The 24034-nt window shown below is 47.4% G+C and overlaps 2 protein-coding genes across 5 annotated transcripts in view; one reads left to right on the top strand and one right to left on the bottom strand.

Annotated features, from left to right (window-relative positions):
* The window catches only part of NPC1 (NPC intracellular cholesterol transporter 1), a gene marked incomplete at both ends in the record, with an annotated part of 55433 nt that extends 54539 nt beyond the window's left edge, over positions 1–894 (top strand). The window contains 2 exons of the mRNA XM_079718251.1: positions 41–203; positions 812–894. Coding sequence (XP_079574377.1) covers positions 41–203; positions 812–894 — 246 coding nt within the window. The remainder of the gene's footprint in view (positions 1–40; positions 204–811) is intronic.
* On the bottom strand, positions 375–22675 carry RMC1 (regulator of MON1-CCZ1; the record flags this gene model as incomplete). 4 transcript variants are annotated; one of them, XM_079718253.1, is made up of 21 exons in its annotated part: positions 375–639; positions 1404–1484; positions 2224–2449; positions 2535–2603; positions 2690–2794; positions 3094–3171; positions 3484–3603; positions 5263–5369; positions 5861–5989; positions 6622–6675; positions 6928–6972; positions 9898–10009; positions 10822–10927; positions 11019–11108; positions 12683–12786; positions 13095–13235; positions 16692–16778; positions 18119–18175; positions 19022–19106; positions 21802–21878; positions 22574–22675. In XM_079718253.1, 20 exons carry the CDS (start codon positions 22673–22675, stop codon positions 1405–1407), a joined length of 1974 nt encoding a protein of 657 aa, XP_079574379.1. In that variant the 3' UTR covers positions 375–639; position 1404. The 4 variants fall into 4 exon arrangements, with proteins under 4 accessions (XP_079574379.1, XP_079574378.1, XP_079574380.1 ...); XM_079718252.1 differs by lacking the exon at positions 375–639 and having other exon boundaries at positions 1315–1484; XM_079718254.1 differs by lacking the exons at positions 375–639; positions 16692–16778; positions 18119–18175 and having other exon boundaries at positions 1315–1484.
* Positions 22676–24034: the final 1359 nt, after the last annotated feature.

Here is a 24034-nt window from a genome sequence, read left to right as displayed (position 1 = left end):
TTGATAAAAGTTGCTTCTAACCCCATCTCTCTTCTCTTAGGTATTCAGTGGAATCACACTAACAAAATTTGGAGGCATTATGGTTTTGGCCTTTGCCAAATCTCAAATTTTCCAGATATTTTACTTCAGGATGTATTTAGCTATGGTCTTACTGGGAGCCACTCATGGATTAATATTCCTCCCTGTCTTGCTCAGTTACATAGGTAAGAGTTTTTATTTTTAACCTAGTGGGATGGAGGACGCATGATACTAAAGGAAAAGGATACCCTGAAACATTCTTTTGAAGTATTTAAATGTACTTATACTGATGGTCATTTGATAAATAACACTGAGTAAAAAAACTTCTAAGAGAAGAACTTCAATCCTGGGGCTTCATGTTCGTCCATACTACTTCATTAGAGAACTGGAGGCCTCGCGTCATCAGATTGGAAGTGAGTTTGTGCGTCAGCAGCCCAGGGCTCCTCGCTGCTGAGGTGAAGGACACGAGTCCAGCCACAGCCCAGCGGTGCCCTGGAACAGCTTTCATTTCCGTTTGCTGTTCTAGCAGAACACTGCCTCTGCTGTTCATCTCTAATTTGGAGTTCTCCTTAGGATCTTTTTCCCTCTGTGGTCACTTCAGCTTCTGTAAATGACCTGTGGCTGAAAGAATAGTACTAATTTGCTTGATTTATAGCTTTGTGATTAAGAAAATGAGGTTTGTTTTTTTTTTCCCCCTTAATCTCTGGGGGATAGAAAGTTGTGTTACAGTAGAAACTATCTCCTTTTCTCCTAAAGAAATGATCTGAAAGTTCATTCTTTTTATCCCTCACAGGACCATCGATAAATAAAGCCAAAAGTTTGGCCGCTCAAGAGCGATACAGAGGTACAGAGCGAGAGCAGCTCCTCAATTTCTAGCCCACTCACACGGGCTTCGGAGACTCTGCAGGTCAGTTGGTCGGTTTACCACTGGACAGCAGCTGCATTGTCAAGGCTCGGTTGAACCCTGAGTGCGAGCAGATGTCAGGCTATTTAACAGCAGCAGCTTCGGCCATAGCGCTTTTAAACTCAGGAATGCAGACTCTGCCTTGAAGCAGTATTACTGAGCCTGGAGGTAGCCCCAAGACGCTGGAGCGCCTTCCGGTTCTCCAGGAACGAAGCCTGGTTCTCGGGCAGGCAGAAGGGGACGCTAGGAAGGCTGCTATCTGCTCACTGACACTTTCTAAAGGCCAGTCAATGCAGTGTTTCTCCTTTTGTAGGAGTAAGCCATCACACAAGTTCTATACCATATTTTTAGTAACATTTGAGGATGTCGTAGATATACTTTATTACGACATCTTGTAGTTTAAAGAGCTTTATTAACGCAATAAATTAACTTTGTACACATTTTATATATATATATATATAAAAAAAAACTAGCAAGTGACCTCAGAACGTCGTAGGCCTCATTAGAGCTTGGTCTCCAAAAATCTGTTTGAAAAAAGCAACGTGTTCTTCACAGTGTTCTCCTGTAAAGGAAAATACAGGTTTAATCTGTTAGACAAGGCACGAAAGGAGGAAAACAAGAAGGAACACTTTGCAGCTCCTAGATGTGGATACTGGGTTTTAACTTATTTTTCTTTCATAAAATACTTTGTTTTCCTAAGCTCTTGAGTTGTCCTTTCTGTTTACCCAGCTTGTGCCACTACAGAACCTTTACAGCCTCCAGCAAACTGCCCTCTGCCCTGAGAGATGGGGGAGACGCAGGGTGATCAGTAAATGCTGGGAGCCCTCAAAGAGTTACAGGTTCCTCCCCGTCCTAAGGAAGAGGGTGCTTTAGATTTCATAACTTTGGAGGTAAGAGTGATTAGCCAATGCTTTCTGCCTAAAGCTAAAACATCAACAAGCCCCGGGCCATTTACAACCCTCCGCAGGGCAGCCATTTCCTGTCTCGTTCCTAATTCTTCAGAAAGGGCCATTCCAGGCCCAGATGTCAGACAGAGCTGGGCCCAGGTTACCCTACCTTCCACCCCGACACCCCACTGCAGTTCCAGAGCAGAACTCCAGTTCCATCAGCACCTTGAATCCACTCTCACTACAACAGGCTAAGGATTATGCGGGCTGGTACGAAATTTTGTCTTTTAAAAACTAAGCTGAGAGTTCTCCAAACCGAAAGGCTTCCCGCACACCCCTCAGCTGCCAGTGCTCGCCTGCTACTGTCCGAGTCTGCGGCCGCCCCAGGCCTTTTCCCTGCAGCTATATTCTCACCTGGTGTGAAACTAGGGTTCCCTCGCAAACGCTGGTTTCGCTGTTCAAAAAACCGGAATATAGTGTAGAAAAGCATGTGGTCTTCAGTCTGCTTTGCAGCATCTAAAAATTTTCGTGCAGAGATGTTGTCATGGCCACCAATGCCCCGGATAAACCTTAAGGCAGCTAACACTTGGTGTTTGGAAAGGAGAACTTCTACTATTTCATCATTTGCTGTGGAAAGTCGCTAGAAGTAAGGGAGAAAGAGAAATCCGGGTCAGCAATAGGAACAGCCTTCTATGGGGTTTAAAACTCTGCTGTATCAGAGTTACCTTCAACATATCCAGAGACAGCTGATGAGCAGGAGGGTAAAAACTTTCCAGGGAGAGCAGCAGACAAGCCTGGAAGACCCATTTTCAGATTAGATTTGCCATATGTTGAAAGGTCAAATTTTAAGTTACAAAAGTAAAAATCGGGTGGTACTTACCAAAGGCTTCGAGTCGCTGAGGACATGGTACTGCAGGAACTGGTGCAGCGTGTAGAAGAGGTTGTGCTGGACGAGCGTCTTGATGACAAGCTCGTGCAAATAATGCTGAGACAGAGACAGAAGGAGAGACGGTGTCCATGTCGCTCAACTACGACAGACTAGAGGCTCAGCATGCCGAGACCACGGCTGCTCTAAGTGACAGGTGAAAGAACCCGACCTGGCCTGAAACTGATCATCCCACCTGAGAACGTGGGGTCACGTGAGGAGGGTCACTGAGTCTGAGACAGGTGTGCAGACTCTTGTGGCGTACAGAGAGTCATCTCAGTTAAGGCACTGACAGTGCTTTTACTTTAATAACCCCCTGCCCCTCTAACGTGGGACCACAGATGCTGGCTTGAAGGTACCTGTACTGTGATCTGAAACTGGTTCAGAGAGCGGATGTATTCCATGAGCACGGCTATCACGAATTTCTGAGGCATCTCCTACAGAGGGGAAAAGTGTTTAGAACCCGAGTGGCAGAGGAGGCTCCGTGTAACAGCTCCTTGTTTATCTGCCCCCTTGCTTCCAGGGTTCTACTTGGCTGCTTTTGCACAAACCCCTCCAGAACCTCCCGGGTCGGGGATCATCTTTGGGCCTGAGTCTTAGAAGCCAAACCATGAGCATTCAGTCCTCACCCAAGATAACCCGGTTACTCTAATCACATTCTGAGTTCTACTCATTTTCCTCCGTCCCCTTCAAATGAGATCCTTGTTTTGGGAATCTTCAGTCCAGAAGGGGCGGCGAGCCTCCCCTACCTTCTTCTCCGCAAACGCCGACAGCACGTGGGTGTACATGTCAGACTGGTCGACCACGGCCTGGGTGCGCGCCGGCCTCCTGAGGAACGGGCCGCTCCGGCTCTGCCCTGCTTCCAGTGCCTGCACAATACATCACAGACGGGACCTCAGTCGTCTTCCGGGACATGGCGTGTTCGCAGTTAATCCAAAAAGACTGAACCCCTAGATGCTGGGAGCCTAAGACGTGAGCAGAGGATGACACTTCATTACTTGGACAAAACTCTTTCCTGTGCTGGCCGGGGAGGAGTTTAGGAGGTCAGGAAATACACCAGTGTTCACGGGTGGAACTAAAAAGCCTAAGTCATAGTTTTATCGAGACTTTTTTTTTTTAATTTTTGGCTGCACCGCACTGCATGCAGGGATCCTAGTTCCCCGACCAGGGATCAAACCTGCGCCCCCTGCAGAGGAAGCGCAGAGTCTTAACCACTGGACTACCAGGGAGACTTTTTTTTTTTAACCTCTTAAAATAACTCCCTAATTTTATTAATCACAGACCATCTAGCATTTGGGTTATCCCTGAGTAAGCTGAAGGGGACGGGCGTTCTGGGGTTTTTGTTATTGTTTAAAACCACTTCCATTTTTAGCCTTTGGACTAATCAGATTCTTGAAGTGGAATCATTCATTCCACTTGTCCTGAACTTCTACCTTCAGAAGATACAATAAGAAACAGTACAGCAGACCCTGATAAGCCATGTTAGTTTTTTCCAGCCCTTCACAACAAACACTTGAGCCTACTATAGGAAAAGCACAGTGCTAATACTGAGTCATCACAGTCCTAAGGGGATCTTGACTGAATGCCAGGACACGTCTTATTTTTTATAGCTTTTACATCCTCAAAGGAAGGGAAGAACAAGCGGCAAAATGATTATATTTCTGATTTACTGAGTCTAGGCTCTGGATAGGCAGAAAGACATAAAATAACCAAACTGAGACTGATTTTCTTATCCATAAAATGAAGGCAGAGCAAGGAGCTATCTACGTGTAAGATCAAACATAGATTAAAAACAACAAAAGAGGGCTTCCCTGGTGGCGCAGTGGTTGAGAGTCCGCCTGCCGATGCAGGGGACATGGGTTCGTGCCCCGGGCTGGGAGGATCCCACATGCCGCGGAGCGGCTAGGCCCGTGAGCTGTGGCCGCTGGGCCTGCGCGTCCGGAGCCTGTGCTCCGCAACGGGAGAGGCCATAACTGAGAGGCCCGCGTACCGGAAAAACAACAACAACAACAACAACAACAGGTGGCGCAGTGGTTAAGAATCTGCCTGCCAATGCAGGGGACACAGGTTTGATCCCTGGCCCGGGAAGATCCCACATTGCTGCGGAGCAGCTAAGCCCATGCTCTGGGCCGCAGCTACTGAGCCTGCACTCTAGAGCCTGTGCTCTGCAACAAGAGAAGCCACCGCAATGAGAAGCCCGCACCCCGCAATGAAGAGTAGCCCCTGCTCGCTGCAACTAGAGAAAGCCTGCACGCAGCAACAAAGACCCAACACGGCCAAAAGAAAAAATAATAATTTATTTTTAAAAAACAACAAAAGAAGGTGAAGACATTAAGTGATGTTCAGCCTCTAGCTCGTGGGACACAGGGACTCTGGATTTACGTTCTCCCTACAGCCGGCCACCTTGCCCTCTGGCACACAGCAAACCTCAGTGGTGTCATTCTGTCAGAATCTTGTGTCATAATTACACAGACAATATACCCGGGGTGGGGTGGGGAGGAGGCCCTCATCACGTACATACAACTTACCAGCGTGTAACTCTGCTCGGCGTCCAGGTACTTCTTATACTCCTGGTTGAGTTTATCAAAAACAGTGGCTATCACAGGCAGCGTTGCTCTGTCTGACTCTGTCAACACTGGAAGGAGTCAAGGTTCACAAAGGTCGGCCAACCTTGTGTCAACGTTAGAACTTAAACACTGTGAGAGAAATGACTCATTTCCTGCGGTCGCCAGGGCATTCGGAGAAACGGTGTAGAGACTGGGGCCCAAGGGCACTCGCCAGCCCTTGCCGGTTACTAACGTAGCTACGGAGGGCGTCAGAAGATTCTCAAAGTAGGTATAAATGTCGTGAGTGACTTGGATTCTGAAAAAGGTTTGTTTTCAAGCTGGGGAGGGCAGCCTCTACCCTCATGTGTGCCCATGTTTAGGTCTGCTTTATTTAGTCTTTACCCAGGAAATGTCTCGTAGAGACAAGTCATTTTTATACTGAGCAGCCTTTCCAGGTGGTTAAGTAATCCACTTGTCACTGAGCCTACCGGCTGCAGACAAGATAAAAATGTGGCCCGTCTCCCAGGGGGCGGCACAGGCAGTGTCAGGAATCAGACCGCAGGGTGAGGACCCCACTTACTCTGCGAGCACACCGACAGGACGACGGTCTTGCATTCCCTTCTCTGGAGGAGGAAGTCCATGAGCCTTCCTTTATCTGGCAAGAGGTTTACTATGGGCTGAAGTTTCACTTGGAGGTTCCAGAGGTAACCTGGATTGAGAGGCAGCAAATTTAATAGTGGGATGCAAACCAAAACAAAAGCCGCAAAGCTGGTTCCCCTCAACATTCATGGGGGCAAGTGCTGCAAAGCACAGCCAGTGGCTGCTTCTCACGCCAAAGCACAGGCTGCAATGTTCAGACACGTCTGACAACAGTGGGACTGGCAGCCAAAGCACCTCTGCGTGTCGGCTGACTCCTCACAGTGACCCTCCAACGTGTACCCGTGGAGTGTCTACTGCATACAGACAGGCGACCCCTCCCCGCACCTGACCAACTCCCTTTGACCTTGAAGGGAGAACGGGTGTCTGCAGGGCACGAACTTCGGTCCTGGGCTCCGGTTTCTCCTGCTCTGGCTCATTGGTCAAAAGGCAATTCCTGAGGCTCCCAAAGGAGCTCCGTAACTCAGCCATCCACCAGCCCTGAACCTCCTGACACCCACACTGCCGGGCAGGCGGGCAGAGCCCTTCTCAACTGGGGTTCCAGGAGAGAAGAACCAAAGGCTTCACTGGAAATGATCTGAGTCACCCCCTTCTCAACCCTCCCAGGGCTGGCACCCCTCAAGACAGACGGGAGACCATCAGCAAGCACAGCTTTCTAACAGGGTGACCCCCACCCCGACCCACCTTGGCTTGCACTGATGATGATGTCAGGTTGAAAGACAATCCAGGATGAAGAATCTACATGTTATAGGAAATTCTAAACCAGGAGGAGATGAAGACAAAAGGCAAACCCAGCTCCGATTAGCATCCTCCCACCCTGTTTGCTGAGGCCGCCCTAGGTGCCCGGCCCTCGATGGGAAGGAAACCCCACAGGCGCTTCCCACGACATTATTCACACCTGACCGGGGGCTCGGACCACCCTCAGACCCCAGTGTAAGGAGAGGTGACAGCTCCCCTGTTGTGCCCGGCCAAGGCCTTCGGAAAGGATACAGAGTTTACACGGGATGGGGGACTGGCTGGTCACGGGAGCAGGACCTACAAAGAGAGAAGACGCGCGTGTGTGAGGGCTGGTGATGCGGCCAGAAAGTGCTGCCAACACTGGGACGTAAAGGCAACACTTAATACTTCCTTCAGTAACTGTTCATTCGACTGTAGTTAAATAACGAAGAAGTGAACTGTTGTGTCCCACTGATAACACCTATAAGGAGGAAGGGGAAAGTCGAGAACCATCCATGAAGATGTCTCGCCAAGGAGAAAGCAGGTCAAGGTTCAATTCACAGCGTTTTCTTTTTTACACACATGCACATTAAAGAACTGAGAAATTCATCTGAGTGATTCAGAATCAAATACTCAGATAATTCACTGAGACTATTTCAAATAAAGTGTTTTGTGGCTTAATTATCTAAATAATGAGCTCAATTCTCCACTGCACAGAGTAGGTCCGGGCAGAGATCTCACCTGGGAAGCAGACCCCCCCCCAAAAAACCCTCACGTGATAGGGACTCACAACGACCAGTGACATTGCTCGAGTGTGTATGTCTGTGGGGGAAGCCCACAGTGACCTTGAGAAATGCAGCCTGCAAACTGAACATGACTATTCCTAGTTCTGTTCCAATTACCCAGGTACAATCGGAAAATAGGTTTCAATCGGCAGGTTGGAAAAGGTGGTAATTTTGCACAGACCCCCCAGTAGAGGACAGGGCCAGACAAGCTGAGGCAAAGAACACTTGCATTTGAAACCTACAAGTGAGGGTCCTACACGTGGGCCTTGATTGGCTACTCATCACGTTGACTTAATGCGCTCAGGTGACAGCCAGATGGCTTCGGTTTTGAAAGCCCCCCAGGTGATCCTAATGTGTAGCCGGCTCGAGAGCCACTGGTCGAACAGACCAAAACCAGAAGGGGAAATGACGGAGGCTGGCTCTTCCCCAAGTTGCTGGTCTCGTCTTTCAAAATAGTCCAACAAGCTCTTCCTGACCTGCGACAGCACACCTGTGACAGCACACCTGCAACAGCTCAGGTGGGCAAGATACAAAGATGCTACAAACCTGTGAGGGGCTTGGAGTCTAGCAGGAAAAACAAAAAGTCATTAACCACAAAAAACGCTTTGCCAACCCACTCTAGAAGCCCAGAGATTCACGGACTCTTGAATTCTTATTAATCTCTGGGCTCTTGTTTTAGCCACACCTGGCCTTTGCTTTATATAAACAGCCAATCAGAACCCTGACTACCTTCTTACTGGTCCTAAACAACTGGAACAGAGCTGAAGGGCTGAAACGTTTATAGTTGTTTCTGCCCCAATTCGCCAGCAGTTACCTTCATGCTGAGTGAGCAGCAGATACAAGCCAATCATCTGACACACTCTACCCTTTTAAACATCACTACCCTGGGAAAAGGAAGAAGCTGGAAAGAACAGAGGGCCAAGAGACCTAATCAAACGTGCGAACTACAGCTGACCCTCAAACAAGGCGGGTTAGAACTGCATGTATCCACTTATACAGGGATATTTTTTTTTCTTTTTTTTTTAAGTTATTTATTTTTGGCTGTGTTGGGTCTTCGTTGCAGTGCGCAGGTTTCTCATTGCGGTGGCTTCTCTCGTTTTGGAGCACGGGCTCTAGGCACATGGGCTTCAGCAGTTACGGCACGTGGGCTCCAGTAGTTGTGGCTCGCAGGCTCTAGAGCACAAGCTCAGTAGTTGTGGCTTACGGGCTTAGTTGCCCCGTGGCATGTGGGATCCTCCTGGACCAGGGCTCGAACCCGTGTCCCCTCCATTGGCAGGCGGATTCTCAACCACTGCGCCACCTGGGAAGTCCAGGAATATTTTTCAACAGTAAAAACCACTGTGGTTGGTTGAATCCTTGTATGCAGAACCTCGGCTATGGAGGGCTGACCATAAATTATATGTGGATTAACCCCACTGTTCAAGGTTCCACTGTAGCTTATTCTCAACCTCTGCTCAGCTTCTGGCTGATCTGGCAAGACTGGGCGGGCAGGCAAGAGGCAGTGCTCTTGCTAAACTATCAGCCAGAGCCTGATCTGATTCTTCCCTGTGACAGGTACAAGGATATCCTGCCAGCAGGCGAGGCTGACACACCAAAGCTATCTGACGGGGATTCCTTTTAAGAAAACACTCCTCCCAGAGTTCCAAATGTGTACCATCTGACTACGGTTTACACACTGAAAGGTCAACTAGCTTACTCTAGACTCCAATCTCCTTAAAAAGAAGAGAATATGATTTGAGTTCTACCTTAAAATCGATTACACTGGGAAAAAGCAAAAGGAACCAAATGGTTTCTTTCCCTTTTTCTGAAATCCCGACCCTCTCTCTTCTCTGACTTCCTACTGCCACCTCTTCAGGTTGGAGGAGTGGTTCAGAATAACCTCAGAACCACGGCCTAAGTACTTACTGTGACCATCAGCCAAGGGAAAACACAGCATTTATTATAATTATGACGCAGAATGTGAGAAAGATAAGGAAAAGTGATCCCAGGTTAAAATAACAGCCATAAGCAGCCAAATTTAACCTCAGGGCTACAGAGCACAGACCAACAGAAATGTCAAGGTCTTATTCAACATTAAAAAAATCTTTGGGCTTCAATGGGTAATCACAACTCTCCATTTTAAAGCTCAGAGAAGAGAATCATTCTATTTTCTTCAAAGGAAGATTCTTCTCTCTTATAAAACACTTTTCACGGGACTTCCCTGGCGATCCAGCGGTTAAGACTCTGCACCTCCACTGCAGGGGGCGCAGGTTTGATCCCTGGTCAGGGAACTAAGATCCCACAGGACCAAAAAATAAATAAACACTTTCACAAGAACACAATTTTAAAGAATCAGCAGAAGTATCATTTAAAAAACAAAACAAAACAAAAAACAGAATCACCCCTTACAAAAGCAAACAGATCTGGCAAGCCCTTTATCTACTCCCCCATCCATGCACACACAGAGATTCCCTTTTACCTGCCACAGGGATCTGATAGGGCTGAATGGATCGAGCTGGAAGCACCGGGTGATGGAGGGTAATGGTGCCATCGAACTCCCCCCTCAGCTTGATATCAAATATCACTGATGTCTGAGGGGGAGAAAGACAAGACTGGTATCAGCCCAGACAAACCACGGTTCCACCCGTCCCTCTCGTGACCTCACATCTGCTGTTTGGGATGAGCTGAAGGAGCCCCGTGTCTGCGTTCCACCCGTCCCTCTCGTGACCTCACATCTGCTGTTTGGGATGAGCTGAAGGAGCCCCGTGTCTGCGTTCCACCCCTGCACGCTGGTTCTTATTTGAGGAGGAACCTGCTGGAACATCCCAGCTCTCTGGTACATGTCTATCAGCTCTCAGAAGTATTCCTGGAATCTATGACATGCTGCCTCTGAAGAGCTCCAGTGACTTGAACAGATCTTTTTCACTTTAACTTGCAACATCTTTATTAGTTATCGACACGGGTGTTACCAGCCTCCAGGAGGCAAGGAGGGAAGTGGCTTGTCTCCCACCAGACACCCAGCTGATGGGGTAGAAGCAGCAGGATCATTCTAGTTCTTTCTCTGTGGCCACAGAGCCTCAAAGCCATCATCATCTACACTCACAGAGGAAGTACAGGGCTCACGTGCTCACACGACACACTGGCTCGGCAGGGAATCCCCAGCTTAGATGATTCGACCAAATAGTTGTTCCAAAGTCCAATCTCCTCCCATGTGTTACTTTGTGAAACAGTTTTTAATTATGCTAATCAACTGGTAGGGTTTTCCTAAACCATCTAGAAATCCAAACCCATTTCCACCTGGAAGATCAAAACTTTGAGCATAAAAAGCACTTTCTAGTCTCTTTCAGAATATTTTGTCCATTTTCACAGCTCTTTCAAGCAGGACACCCCCCAACACTCGTACCTCCGTGTCCTGATGATGAACGACCACCAGGTTGTCCACCACGTTCAGGGCGAACTTCCCTGTCCGGTTTAACTTCAATATGTGCATCTTTTTACAGGCGCCTTCTCTGTAGGACAACAGAAAGGTCAAAAGATAGATCGACAAGCTTTAGTTCATATTTTACAATCAGAGAAGAGGGAAGAAAGCATTAAATATACCGTGGTAGGTGATATAGGACTACCTCCGCTCCAGTACTATTGGAGGTCCGAGAATGATGCCTCAGGAAGAGAACATATAGCTGTCCGTATCTAATCACAGAACAAAGAGACGTAAGTCAGGCTGGCTGTTTGACGTCCCTCCATTCTAACTGCAGAGTTATAAGGCCATAGTTAAGTAAATTAAGAGATATTCACTTAATGGGGTATTTCGCAACCAACAGAAATATTTACAAAGACAGTGCAGTTAGCTTAAAAAAAAAAGCCTATTATAAAGTTAAGTGAAAAGGGGGGATGCAAAACTAAATATAGCTTGGGCTTCCCTGGTGGTGCAGTGGTTAAGAATCTGCCTGCCAATTCAGGGGACACGGGTTTGAGCCCTGGTCCGGGAAGATCCCACGTGCTGTGGAGCAACTAAGCCCGTGCACCACAACTACTGAGCCTGTGCTCTACAGCCCACGAGCCACAACTACTGAAGCCTGTGCATCTAGAGCCTGTGCTCCGCAACAAGAGAAGCCACCGCAGTGAGAAGCCTGCACACCGCAACTAGAGAAAGCCCACGCGCAGCAACGAAGACCCAACACAGCCAAAAGTAAAATTAAAAAAACAAAACTAAATATAGCTTGATCACAATATTTCAAAAGAAAAACACAAACTTATGCAGAATGACATGCAGAATGTCCAAAACTACTGGAATGAAATACATGTTGTCAATAGCTGCCCTTGAGTAATATGCTAAGTCCATTTTCTTTGTAACTTTCTGTAATTTCCCAGTTTTATATAATGAGTACATTCCTTAATCACAGGAAAATATTATCACTCTTGATTTTGAAGCCTCATCTGATAAATGTTGCCGTGACCAGTTCCTGCATGTACATTTTTATTCCAGGAGTTCACACTTCGCTGGGGCTGCCTCAGGGACAAGGAGGAGACTGGGGGAAGGGTCTCCCCCTTTGCAAGGACTGTTCTCATTTTATCTTTTTCTAAACCAGGATGCCGCAGATTTCTTAAAAGAAAGCATTCTAAATGCTAAAAAATTTTACTGTTTGGAAACCACTGTTTTAGGCCATAGAAGAACCATAGAAGAATCAGAAGTAATTTAGGAGCAAACTGTTTATATTTTGTTGAATATGGGTATATAGGAGATTCTTTGTATCAGTTTCTATTTTTGTGTGTTTGATACTTTCATAATAAAGTTTTAAAAGTTGAGATACCTGCATTTCCAAATGAAAATATACCTTCCTACATAAGTAATTCAGGTCTACATTTGTTAGATCAAAAATGTAAACTGTTTTTCTTTAGAACAAGTATGATATATTTTAGCTAAAAAATAATGTGTGATAAGTTTTGACTCACCAATTGAAAAGAAATTTCTAAAACTAAGAAACCTAAGAAATAAATCGGTTCAATGTTCTCATTTTATCAGACTAGAACGGTGAAAAATTCCCTAAGATCACAGTTAATAAAATCAAAAAAGAATGTCAAGAAGATGATGGGCTTTCTACATTCATAAGATCTGGGTACAAAGCAGGGAAGGCGGAGTCCTTATCATGTGTTCCAAGGCTACTGGAGCACGGGCAGCCCTGGAGTTCTTACAACATGCTTCTTCTATCATGATATCCCTGAAAGCAATTACGAGAAGGAATTCTCTCAAAGAACAGACATACATCGTCACCATGGCAATGTCTCTCTCTGAGAGGCTCAGTTTAGTTGACTTAGGTGCAGCTGGTAATTCGATCTCAAACTTGGGCAGCTTTGACATAGTGCCAGCCTGTTTGGGGAAGAAAAAAGTTTTAAGAAAAGCTTATTAACCCCCCTCTGATGTTTTAGCACTCCCCACATCAAATCATTGAGGATATACACGCACTATGTCTTTCCATCCTTTCCAGGGTCCCAGGGGCCTGTCCCCAGAAGGACTCATTCTTGGCGGTGATGGGATGGTACGGGGTGCCCTCTGGTGGTTGGAAGTGGCAAGGCTCTTGTTGGAGGACCGTGCCCCTTTGAAGTTACTGGATCAGTTAGGATGTTAGAGGAACAAGGTAGGAGGGGACATTTTTTTAAAGGGAAGCTGACTCTCACCCGGAAATAGAAGGGCTGCAGCACATTTCCAAGCACCGTGGTGGACAGCAGAATCACAGCACTCTCAGGACAGTACATGTACCAGTTCACGTTGATGTTCTGGCTCTTCAGGAGTTTCAGATTCCGTTTCTCTGGTAGTACCTGATGCAAAGTTCAAGAAAGAGAGCCTTCATTTAAAAACAGCAAATGGGGAATTCCCTGGTCGTTCAGAGGTTAGGATTCCATGCCTCCACTACAGGGGACACGGGTTCAATCCCTGGTTGGGGAACTAAGATCCTGCATGCCACGCGGCTTGGCCAAAAACAAACAAACAAACACAACAGCAAAGTGTCTGAAGACTGGGACTTCCCTGGTGGCACAGTGGTTGGGAGTCTGCCTGCCAATGCAGGGGACACGGGTTCGAGCCCTGGTCTGGGAAGATCCCACATGCCACGGAGCAGCTAAGCCCATGCACTACAACTACCGAGCCTGCGCTCTACAGCCCACGAGCCACAACTACTGAGCCTGCACGCCATAACTACTGAAGCCCGCGCGCCTAGAGCCTGTGCTCTGCAGCAGGAGAGGCCACTGCAATGAGAAACCAGTGCACAGCCATGAAGAGGGGCCCCCACTTGCCGCAAATAGAGAAAGCAGCAATGAAGACCCAGCGCAGCCATAAATTAAAAAAAAAAAAAGTCTTAAGACTGACACAGTAAATAAAGAAAATAATAAAAAGCAGAAGAAAAAACCCAGTAGGTTAAACAGAAGAAAATAATCATTTTTATTTATCACAGCTACCATTTATCCAGCCCTGTGCTTAGCGCTTCCAAATCTTAGCTCATTTACCCTCTCCACAACGCTGAGAGCTGGGCATCATTAGGCCAATTTGAGGGGAGAAAATAAGGCTCGGAGAGGCGAGGGGACCTGCCTCCCCAGTGACAGCCTAGGCAGCCCACTTCATTGCAGGGCAGGGCTGAGCCTCCTCATTCCCAGGCACCGTCCACCGAAGGGCAGGGAGGAGCAGCATCCTCACTCGTCATGGAAACGGTTAAAACAAACCCGAGCCCCTGGAGCCACGTGTACCAAACCAGGCACCACCCAGCCTGCAGTCTCAATTTGAGGCTGGGAGGGGCTCCCTTCTTCTAACAGACATGTTCATGAGACTCCGCATGCAAACCTAGCATTTTATAATCAAGGCACATTTCAAATATACTCTCAATCTTCTGATACATTAAGGAATGCTGAATACAGCCCCAAGATGTTAATGCTCCCAGAACACTGCCCTGCAGAACAGACCTGGAAGTCAGGGTTGGGGGCGTGGGTTTCTCGATAATCCAGGTACAATAAAATAAAGATGTGCTAGAGTCCTCTTTCTTTCTAACTTATTTCTTGAAGATCTGAAAACCATCTAGATGACCTGAGTGTACACTTTTCTACTACTGAGAACAGAAAGCTATACTTTTAAATGACTGCCCCAGAGAAGCCCTCTGTAAAGCAAGCAGTCATTTGCTATCATAGGTACAAAATTCTATTTCTGTACATATGGGATTCGTGTAGTTTTTCTTTCTTTCTGCTGGTCAGCTAAGGTTCTGATTACAGCCCTACAGCAAAACACCACAACATTCACTTTGCACACTGTTACACGGGTGTATCTCCTCCATTTGTACATTCTAAATTACACTGCTTTCATTAGGGCAACAAAGTTAACACCTGAAAGACTACTAACACTCTCCACATTGGCTCCACCTAGCGAGATCTCAGAGGCTTTCCCAATAGGTCAGGCAGCTAGAACATATTAGAAGATAAAGAGGAAGGTGCAAAGTAAAAAATCAGTAGAGTGAAAAGGCAACCTACGGAACGGGAGAAAACATTTGCAAATCATCTATCTGATAAAGGGTTAATATACAGAATATATGAAGAACTCCTACAACTCAACAACAAAAAGAAATAACCCAAATAACAAAGCACTTGAATAGAGATTGTCCAGAGCACATGCAAATGGCCAACAAGTCATGAAAAGTTGTTCAGTATCACTAATCAGAGAAATGCAAATCAAAACCACAATGAGATACCGTCTCACAACCAGCAGGATGGCCGCTATCAATAAAACAGAAAACAACTAGTGTTGGTGGTGATGTGTAGAAACTGGAACCCTGTGCTCTGTTGGTGGGGAAGTAAAATGGCATAACTGCCACTGGAAACAGTATGGAAACAGTATGGTAACCCCTCAAAAATTAAAAACAGAATTACCATGTGATCCAACAATCCCATTTTAGGGGTATATACTCAAAAGAATTGAAAGCAGGGTCTCAAAGAGATACTTACACACTCGTGTTTATAGCAGCATTATTCACAACAGCCAAAAAAATGGAAGCAATCCAAGTGTCCATCAGTGGAAGAATGGATAAACAAAATGTGGTGTATGTATAACAATGGAATATTATTCAGCCTTAAAAAGGAAGAAAATTCTGACACATGCTATAACATGGATAAACCTTGAGGACATTATGCTAAGTGAGATAAGACAGCCAGAAAAAGACCAACATTGTATGATTCCACTCATATGAGGCAGAGGTCCTTAAAGCAGACAAATTCATAGAAACAGGGGAACAACAGTGGTTACCACAGGCTGGGAAAGGGGAAACGGGGGAGTTGTTGTTTAATAGGTACAGAGTTTCAGTTTTACAAGATGAAAGTTCTAGAGATCTGTTTCACTACAATGTGAATATATTTAACACTAATGAATTGTACACTTAAAAAATGGTTACGACGGTAAATTTCACGTTATGTGCTTCTTATCACAATTAAAAAAAATTCTTTTTGAGAGGAAGAGGCAGTTCAAGAGGAAACACAATACACAAAAGATGCCTACCTCCCTCATAATGAAACCTACAAATTAAAATGGCTTTCCACCTCTCAGATTGGCAAATGTCTACAGACTTATAACATCCAGTTCTGCTAAAGGTTTGGAAAACGGAGATTCCTACATTGCTAGTGAGAATGCAACTTCTAGAAGAAATTCAGTGATATCTTTTCAGCTTTCTAGATGTTCGTACCTAGGCTGTTATTTCCCTTCCAACAACTGACTCACCTAAGAATATAAAACAATGGTTACAAACCCGTTCACTGCTTGAAATCACTGTAGAATTGTTTGTAATCACTAAATAATGAAAGCAAGCATGAAGTTCAACAGGAACTGGTTGAACTGTAGCAGGTCCACACGACAGAATACCAGCCAGAACAAATATGGAAAGACATCTAATGACAGCTATGCCCAAAATAAATAAATAAATAAAGCCAGCCACAAGCTTATATACAACATAACCATTTCTGTAAAATAAATGTTGCTACCTGTGTAGGAATGAAATGGAGGAACATGCATCAAATGGTTCATAATGGTTACTTCTAGGGACTATGGGGGACTTTTACCTTCCATATATCTTGGTAACGTTCGAATGTTTTACAAAAAACATGTATTACTTGTAATTAGAAAAAAATAATAAAAACCCAAACGAAAGATTAAAGCTCTGGAATCTCAAAATATCTATCTAGTGAATTCAAAAGGCGGCCAAAACATGACCACAGACCTCTCTCTAGCACACGTAAGTAATATAGTACCTGGTAAAATTCGATTCCTTGATCTGTGATGAAGACAATTTCAGTAGAACTGGTCCAGCAGAATCCTAGTATGTTGGCATTCTTGGTCTGAAAAGAATTGTAAAAGATTTTTTTTAATTAAAAGAAAAAAAATGTATGTATAATTCTCTTCAAAAGCTTAAAATACCTTGTTGTTTGTATTGCTCTTTAATTAAAGTTACCGAGATTTGATTACTTATGAACAAATCAAACTTTCTTTTAAATACACCGCTCCCAGGTTTTCACCTGTAACGCCTCACTGAAGCACTTGAATCTGAAGTCCTTCTCGTCAACAGGACAGAGGGAAAGGCAACTGCCCAGCACTCACCGATACCAACCTCTACTTTAGGAATCAAAGGACAGCTGACACTCTGAGTCAAACACATCATAAAAGCTGGCGTTATAAAAGTATAAAGTCCTAGGGCTTCCCTGGTGGCGCAGTGGTTGAGAGTCCGCCTGCCAATGCAGGGGACGCGGGTTCGTGCCCCGGTCCGGGAAGATGCCGCGGAGCGGCTGGGCCCGTGAGCCGTGGCCACTGAGCCTGCGCGTCCAGAGCCTGTGCTCCGCAACGGGAGAGGCCACAACAGTGAGAGGCCCGCATACCGCAAAAAAAAAAAAAAAAAAAAGTATAAAGGCCTAAAGATTCTCTGTGGCTCTTGCCCCAAATGGGGTTGGAGGCCTTGAGCCCTGTCCCAAGTCACGTGGTGAAGAGCAGCGCTGGGAGCCAAGGGGCAGCTGGGCCAGGGCTCTGCTGCACACAGAGGACCCAGAGCTCTGCCAGGGGCTCAGGCATTTGCAGATGGGCCCCTCCTTGCTGAGGGACCCACCTGGATCCCCAATCAGCAAAACTGTCACAAAAATGAAAAAGCTATACCCTGTCCACCTGCAGCTTCTGCGGGTTTCCCAGGTGCCGCGATGCCCACTGAGCTGAGCCCCCACTAGCCTAGTTCATCATAGCCGGCAAATCTAATTAAAATGGATTAGAATCTCCACCGAGGGAAGGAAGGGAGGGAGGAGGGAAGGGGAAGGACACGAAGAGCACAAGTCGAGAAAAGAAAACATCGTCAGGAAAAAGGGAAAAAGAACTCCTTTTCCAAAAACCTCCGAAGAGGCTGCTATCGCCGCCCAGCAGAGGAGGGCAGGGGCAACAGGAAAACAACAGCCACCAAGTGCTGACGTGGCTCGGTGTTCAGCATCCTGCATCCATTTAATTCTTCCAGCTCCATCTTACAGACGAAGAAACAGGCTTTAAAAACTTTAAGAAGTGTCCAAAGTCAGAGCCAACGTGAGGCAGATCCCGGCATTCAAGCACAACCTGCTTCCAAGTTCGTGCTCTAAATTACCACGCTACCCTGCGCCTCTACCCCCGGAGTTAACGCTCACCAGCTGGGAAAGGATCAGGCCCATACCTTGCACTCCTGAGTGTACTCCAGCTGAGGACCATCTGTGGTGAAATTAGAAAAATCCTGGAAAACAAAAACACACACGAGGAGAAATGTGGATTGGGCAGCATACTGCCGACCTACTTTGGTATACAATGAGACAAGAGAAAAAGACAAATAAATTTAAAAAGTGATCAGAAAAAAAAACTTGACAAAACCCAAAGACAGGAAAAATAAAAAGACTGATTTGGACAAGCTGCCCCCTTAATAGCAGCAGGTCGACAATTCAATTTTTTAAAAACGAGTTAATCCAAATACTGTTCGGGTTTAGAAACTGATTTTGAGAGTTCATTCCTCAAATGGTTGATTTCAGAGAAATGGTTGCTGTATTTTACTAGGGGCTTTCCAAAAATTTTAGTAATTAATACTGACAGAAGGAAACAGGATTCTGCCTCCTTCCCGACAGCTTTTCCTCTACTTCACAAATGGCGATGGTGAAGATTTATGAAGACTAAAATGCCGACAGGCTGCTCCAGCTTTGAATATCTGCTCCTATTAGGTTGAGCATTCAAAGATGAGAGAATTGAATAAATGGAGTTACTCTGGTAAGCTTAACTCACAAAGTCACCAAAGATATGCTTCGCATAACTTATGGTGCTGGATCTTAATCAATACAAAAGATACCTGAGGTTCCAACTTACTTAAAAAAAAATTAAGTAAAAAAAAACTAAGGCCATAAGTATTTACCCATTTAAATGTCTTTCTCACCTTCAAGAATCCAAAGGCTCAAATACAATGCAGCATAACTATAGCTTCCATGACATTAAAATAATAAATGGTTCCTTTAACACTGGAATTTTGCAATTCATTCTCTTCCAAATGTATTTCTAATGTCCTTTTCTTCATACTGTATTTAAAGATATGTCTTACCACGGTCTTTGAGGTCCTCTGAACAGCCAATATCTTATTTTCTAAGGAAAACTTAATGCACTTCACTTCTCCTTTGTCCTCCATTCTTTAAAAGAAGAGAGAGCAGGTTATGAGTTACACTTCAAAACTGCATTCTAGCATCTATCATTTTGTGAGAAGAAAAAAGACAAGTTAAATATTCAGGAAGGGACTTCCCTGGTGGTGCAGTGGTTGAGAATCTGCCCGCCAATGCAGGGGACATGGGTTCGAGCCCTGGTCCAGGAAGATCCCACATGACGCGGAGCAACCAAGCCCGTGCACCACAGCTACCGAGCCTGTGCTCTAGAGCCCACGAGCCACAACTACTGAAGCCCACGCGCCTAGAGCCTGTGCTCCGCAACAAGAGAAGCCACCGCAATGAGAAGCTCACGCACCGCAAGGAAGAGTAGCCCCCGCTTGCCACAGCTAGAGAAAGCCCACATGCAGTAAGGAAGACACAACGCAGCCACAAAAAAAAAAAAAAAAAAAAAAAATTCGGGAAGCAGCAAATCTTAGTTTAAAATTAAAACTATGTTTCTGAAGCTATCAGTAGGACTGCTTTTCAAAGAACAAAGTCCAACTGGCAACGGGTGTGGCGGGAAAAATCGACAGAATTGCAGGTAACAAGAGACTGAGGTGTTGAGAACACTGCACTTTCACCTGAGCCTCCCTTTAGGCGTAACTAAGTCTAGACCCATGCAGTAACCTTCTCCACACACTGCCGCCTTCCCTCTCCATCGCCCTCACAGCAGCACTTTCTTTTTTCTTTGAGATGCTGGCAGCTGTGAAATATTTACTTACTTACTTTTTTTTTTTTTTTTTGCGGTACGCGGGCCTCTCACTGCTGTGGCCTCTCCCGTTGCGGAGCACAGGCTCCGAACGCGCAGGCTCAGCGGCCATGGTTCATGGGCCCAGCCGCTCCGCGGCATGTGGGATCCTCCTGGACCGGGGCACGAACCTGTATCCCCTGCATCGGCAGGCGGACTCTCAACCACTGCGCCACCAGGGAAGCCCTCCTTACTTATTTTTGATTGACGTACAGCAGTGCTTTTGAAAGGAGTCTGCTCTTTGCCACCCAGTACCCAATGGGCTGCACCACCAGGTGGGCTCCACCTCGGGTCTCACAACTGCCTCAATCGGACGTTACATGGGAAGTTAAGAAATGGACCACAGAGGAAACTCTCAGAGGAAAGGGGATGTTCACTGTCCTGACTGGTGATGGTTTCATGGATACACGTGTCGAAATTCATCAACTGCATATGTCAAATATATGCAATTAATGATAAGCAGACCACAATAAAGCTATTAAAAGTAAATAAGATGTTTTGTTAAAAGAGGGTTAAGTTCAGTATCTCCCCCCTCAAGCCTTCCTGAGCCCCTTAATCTGGATAATCATGGCCTCACCCTCACTTTCCACACCCAAGAGACCACCAAGTGTTACCCCAGACCTTCTTAAGCAACCCTTGAGTGCCTATCGTTTGCTGGTCTACAGTGCCTTCAGGCTGGTCTTCCCTGCGCCTGCTCAGGTTATAGCAATTGTCTCTTAATGGGATCCCTGACTGATAGGCTCCCAATAATCAAGCTTCAATGCTGCAACAGTGCGCTCTTTCCAAACATTGATCTCATCAAGCCACGCCCCACCTTTACCTTCAGGAACGAGATAAAGCCCGAAATCCACAGCAGAATATAGCTGACTGCTGCCAGAGGTCACACCACCACCCACCCCTTCCCTGCATGAAACCTCATTTTTAGTCACACAGACTCGGAGTTCCCCCCAACACGGTGCCTGCATGCCTTCTTGTTCTCTCCATCCAGAAGTTTCTTCTCTTCTCTACCTAGAATCTTCTCTTTCAAGCCTCGCTCCACTCTGAGGCCTTCCCCCGCCTGGGCAGTGGTCTTCCCCAGCCCATCCCAAGACCAATGTCCATCTCTTCTCTGTGGCCACATTCTGAACAGACCACCACTACAGCACCTACCACAGTCAACTGTATGAGTCCACTCACCTGCCTCCCACACTAAATGTATGACTTTTCCAGAAGGGAGCCAAGTTAACTCAAAGCCCTCCCACGCCTGGTGCCCAGCACAGGGGCTGCAATCAGTGTTTTCCAAATGATGATCAAAGAAAAAGAGGCTGATTCATTTTCTGCTTCAAAAACTGTTTCCTATTTACACAAGCCAATTGTAAACTGTAACATGAGGGCACACACTGTACTTTCCCCTTCTGTAATCAAAAGAGTTAAGGTGACCAGACAGTTTATCATGCAAACTGAGATATCTCTGAAAGTGAAAGAGGCTGCTATTCATTCCCCTTAAGTATAGTGGAAGCTGAGATTTTAATGCACTGTATTAGATGGGAAACACTGACCTAGGGATCTTCTCCACCTCCCAAACGCTCTGCAAAGACCCTGGGCCCAAAGAGGAAATGAAGGCCCTCCCCTCAAGAAACCGGAAATAGGCACATAAACGCACCGACCGGCTAATTTCAAGTGCCAGGAAGTAGGTGCCCTGCGCTGGAGTATCTGGATCCCAAAACAACAGGGAAGGCCTCCACACATTCACTCTGCAGGAGGTACTGAGATGTGCCACCAAGACTGCACAGCAGGTGTCTGCTTCCCTTTTCCTACAGACTGGGATATGCCCCCCACTTCAGCCCTCTTAGGGGAGACAAGGACAAAATTTAAAACAATCTTCTGAATGACAACAGAAAAATACCATTTTGTTTCCATGCTGAAATATTCTGAAAACGTCAATACAATCATTACCTAAATGAGATGGGATTCCTGTCATCTGGGCCTTTAACTACCACTCCAGTAGCTCCACCGGATCGAACAGCAAAAACCTGAGAGGGAAAAGCAGCAACGTTTTAACGGCCTGAACTTTTAAGGGCTTTAGGCACATATACCAACCTGCAACGATGATTTCTGCTACACCCTACCCTTGGTTCAACTAAACTAACGTGGCGCATAGCAAAGTGCAGAGGCTTGGTGTCCACATGAATCTTCAGAAACAAGAGAGTAGAGACCAAAAAAGTCTCCCATTCCGAGAGCAGCCCGCCGAGCAAGGCTCCAAGTTTTCATCCGTTTCGGCAAAGGCGACGCGGCGGCACTTGCGCACACCCTGCTCCTCCGCCCCGCTGCCCCCCGTACCCCGCCCCTTTACAAGATTCCGAGAATAATGAAAATCTCAACGTCTACATCTTTGAATGCAAGGGAAACTAATGACAAATACAGACAACAAAAGGAGCCGAGGAAACACCGGAGTGCTACCAGCTGACCACACCGGCCGAGGGGCGCAGGGTCGGCGCGGGGGATGGGGTCCGCCCCGCTGTCACTTCGAGGGGGAAAGCCCCGGCCGCGGCGGAGCCTGGTCCCACAGGAAGGGACTGGCGCGGATCCCGCGCCCGCACGGCAGGAGAGGCCCCAGGCCTGGTCCCCGGGCTCCCGGCCCCAGCGCGCGGGACACCCAGGGGCACCGGGGGCGGCGGGCAGGGCGCGCCGGGCCGCGCGGGGGAGGAGGGCGCGGGCCTGCCCGCACCTGCTTGTTGGCCTCATCGAAGAAGACACAGTTGACCGGGTTCGCCTTCTCAAAGTGCACCGGCCGCTCGCACAGCTCCAGGTAGTAGTCCTCCTCGCCCATGGCGGGCGCCGCAGCGGCGGCAGTGGGCCCGGGGGCGGCCGCCAGCGTGGAGCTGAGCTAGCGGCGCCGGGCGCGGGGACTCCAGCAGTGCTGCTGCGGCGGCGGCGGCGATCTCGCGGGCGCTGAGGCCGCTTCCTGGTGCCACGCCCCCAGCACTCCGGCACGTGACTCGCGGCGCCTGCCCCCTGGCCGCGGGAGGGGGGGCCCGCCCCACCGGCCGAGACCACGGCCCCCTCTCCGCTAGAGGTTCCTCCCCTTTCCGGGAGGGCGGGGTCCCACTGCGGCCCACCGGGCGGAGGGCGGAGGGCGGAGGGCCGAGGGGCGACCCGGAAGCCTGTCGGGTGCCGAGGGAGGGCGTCGGCGCCCTGGATCCCAGCCGTACCTTCGCTGACACGTTCCGGGCCTGGCTTCCACTCCGTTCCGGGAGGCTTGCTCAGGGCCGCGTGCTCGCGTGGGGCAAGGCTGCCCCCGGATCTAGGGAAAGCTCATCCTTTCTCTTGGGAGGGCTTCTTTGAGCCTGCCTCTGAGGGAGCTTAGTAAGGGAGAACAGTACTGTGGTCAGCACCTGAACGCTGTGAGCTTGTAACAGGGAAACCTAGTTTAGCTTGCAGGTCTGAAGGCCTCTTTTGATGGCTTTGATAGTTGAGGGGGAGGGCGGGGGTAGGTGGGGGTAGCTCCTCATTCAAGAGATAGAAGAGAGAGATGGGAGGGAAGAAGGGAGGATCACGGATGACGCCCTAGGTGTCCATTCTCGACAACCAGATGGATTTTGGCACCATTCTCCAAGATACAGAGGCTTGAGAAGTTTGGCAGGGAAGTGGGAAATATCAAGAGTTGGGTTTTCAACATGTGAATCCAAAGAGAAATGACAGCTAGACAGATGGATATGTAGGTCTGAAGCTCATCAGAAGAGTAACAAAACTGGAGATAGCAATTGGGAGTTATTGGAATATTTGAAGCAGTGGAATTGGGTGGGATCACCTGAGACAGGGACATAAAGGAAAACACACACACAACCAGCCTTTAGAGGCCAGGACCAGGAATCAGCAAAGGAGGACAAGCAGAGCCTGCCAGAGAAGTAGACAGAAAACCAGGGAGAGGGTTGTTTCTGGAGCTGCGTGTGGAGACTGTTTCAGGAAGCGGGTGCTGTCCGCTTTGACAAAGGCGCTGGCAAGTCGGCTAGAGAGAGCACTGAAAATGTTCCGGAGCAGGACCCTACTGAGCCTTCCTGGGATAGACCCCCTCCCCCATATCCCCTACTGAAGCTCCTCTCTTAAGTACCCAGATAATAGTATCTCATGCATATTTCCTGCGTTTTTCAGATGCTGCCCCATCAATTTGAACAAAACACGGCTCCTC

This window comes from Hyperoodon ampullatus (assembly GCF_949752795.1).
Source record: "Hyperoodon ampullatus genome assembly, chromosome: 13".
Taxonomy (NCBI): domain Eukaryota; kingdom Metazoa; phylum Chordata; class Mammalia; order Artiodactyla; family Ziphiidae; genus Hyperoodon; species Hyperoodon ampullatus.
Note: the sequence above shows the minus strand (reverse complement) of the source record. Positions and strands in the feature narration are given on the sequence as shown.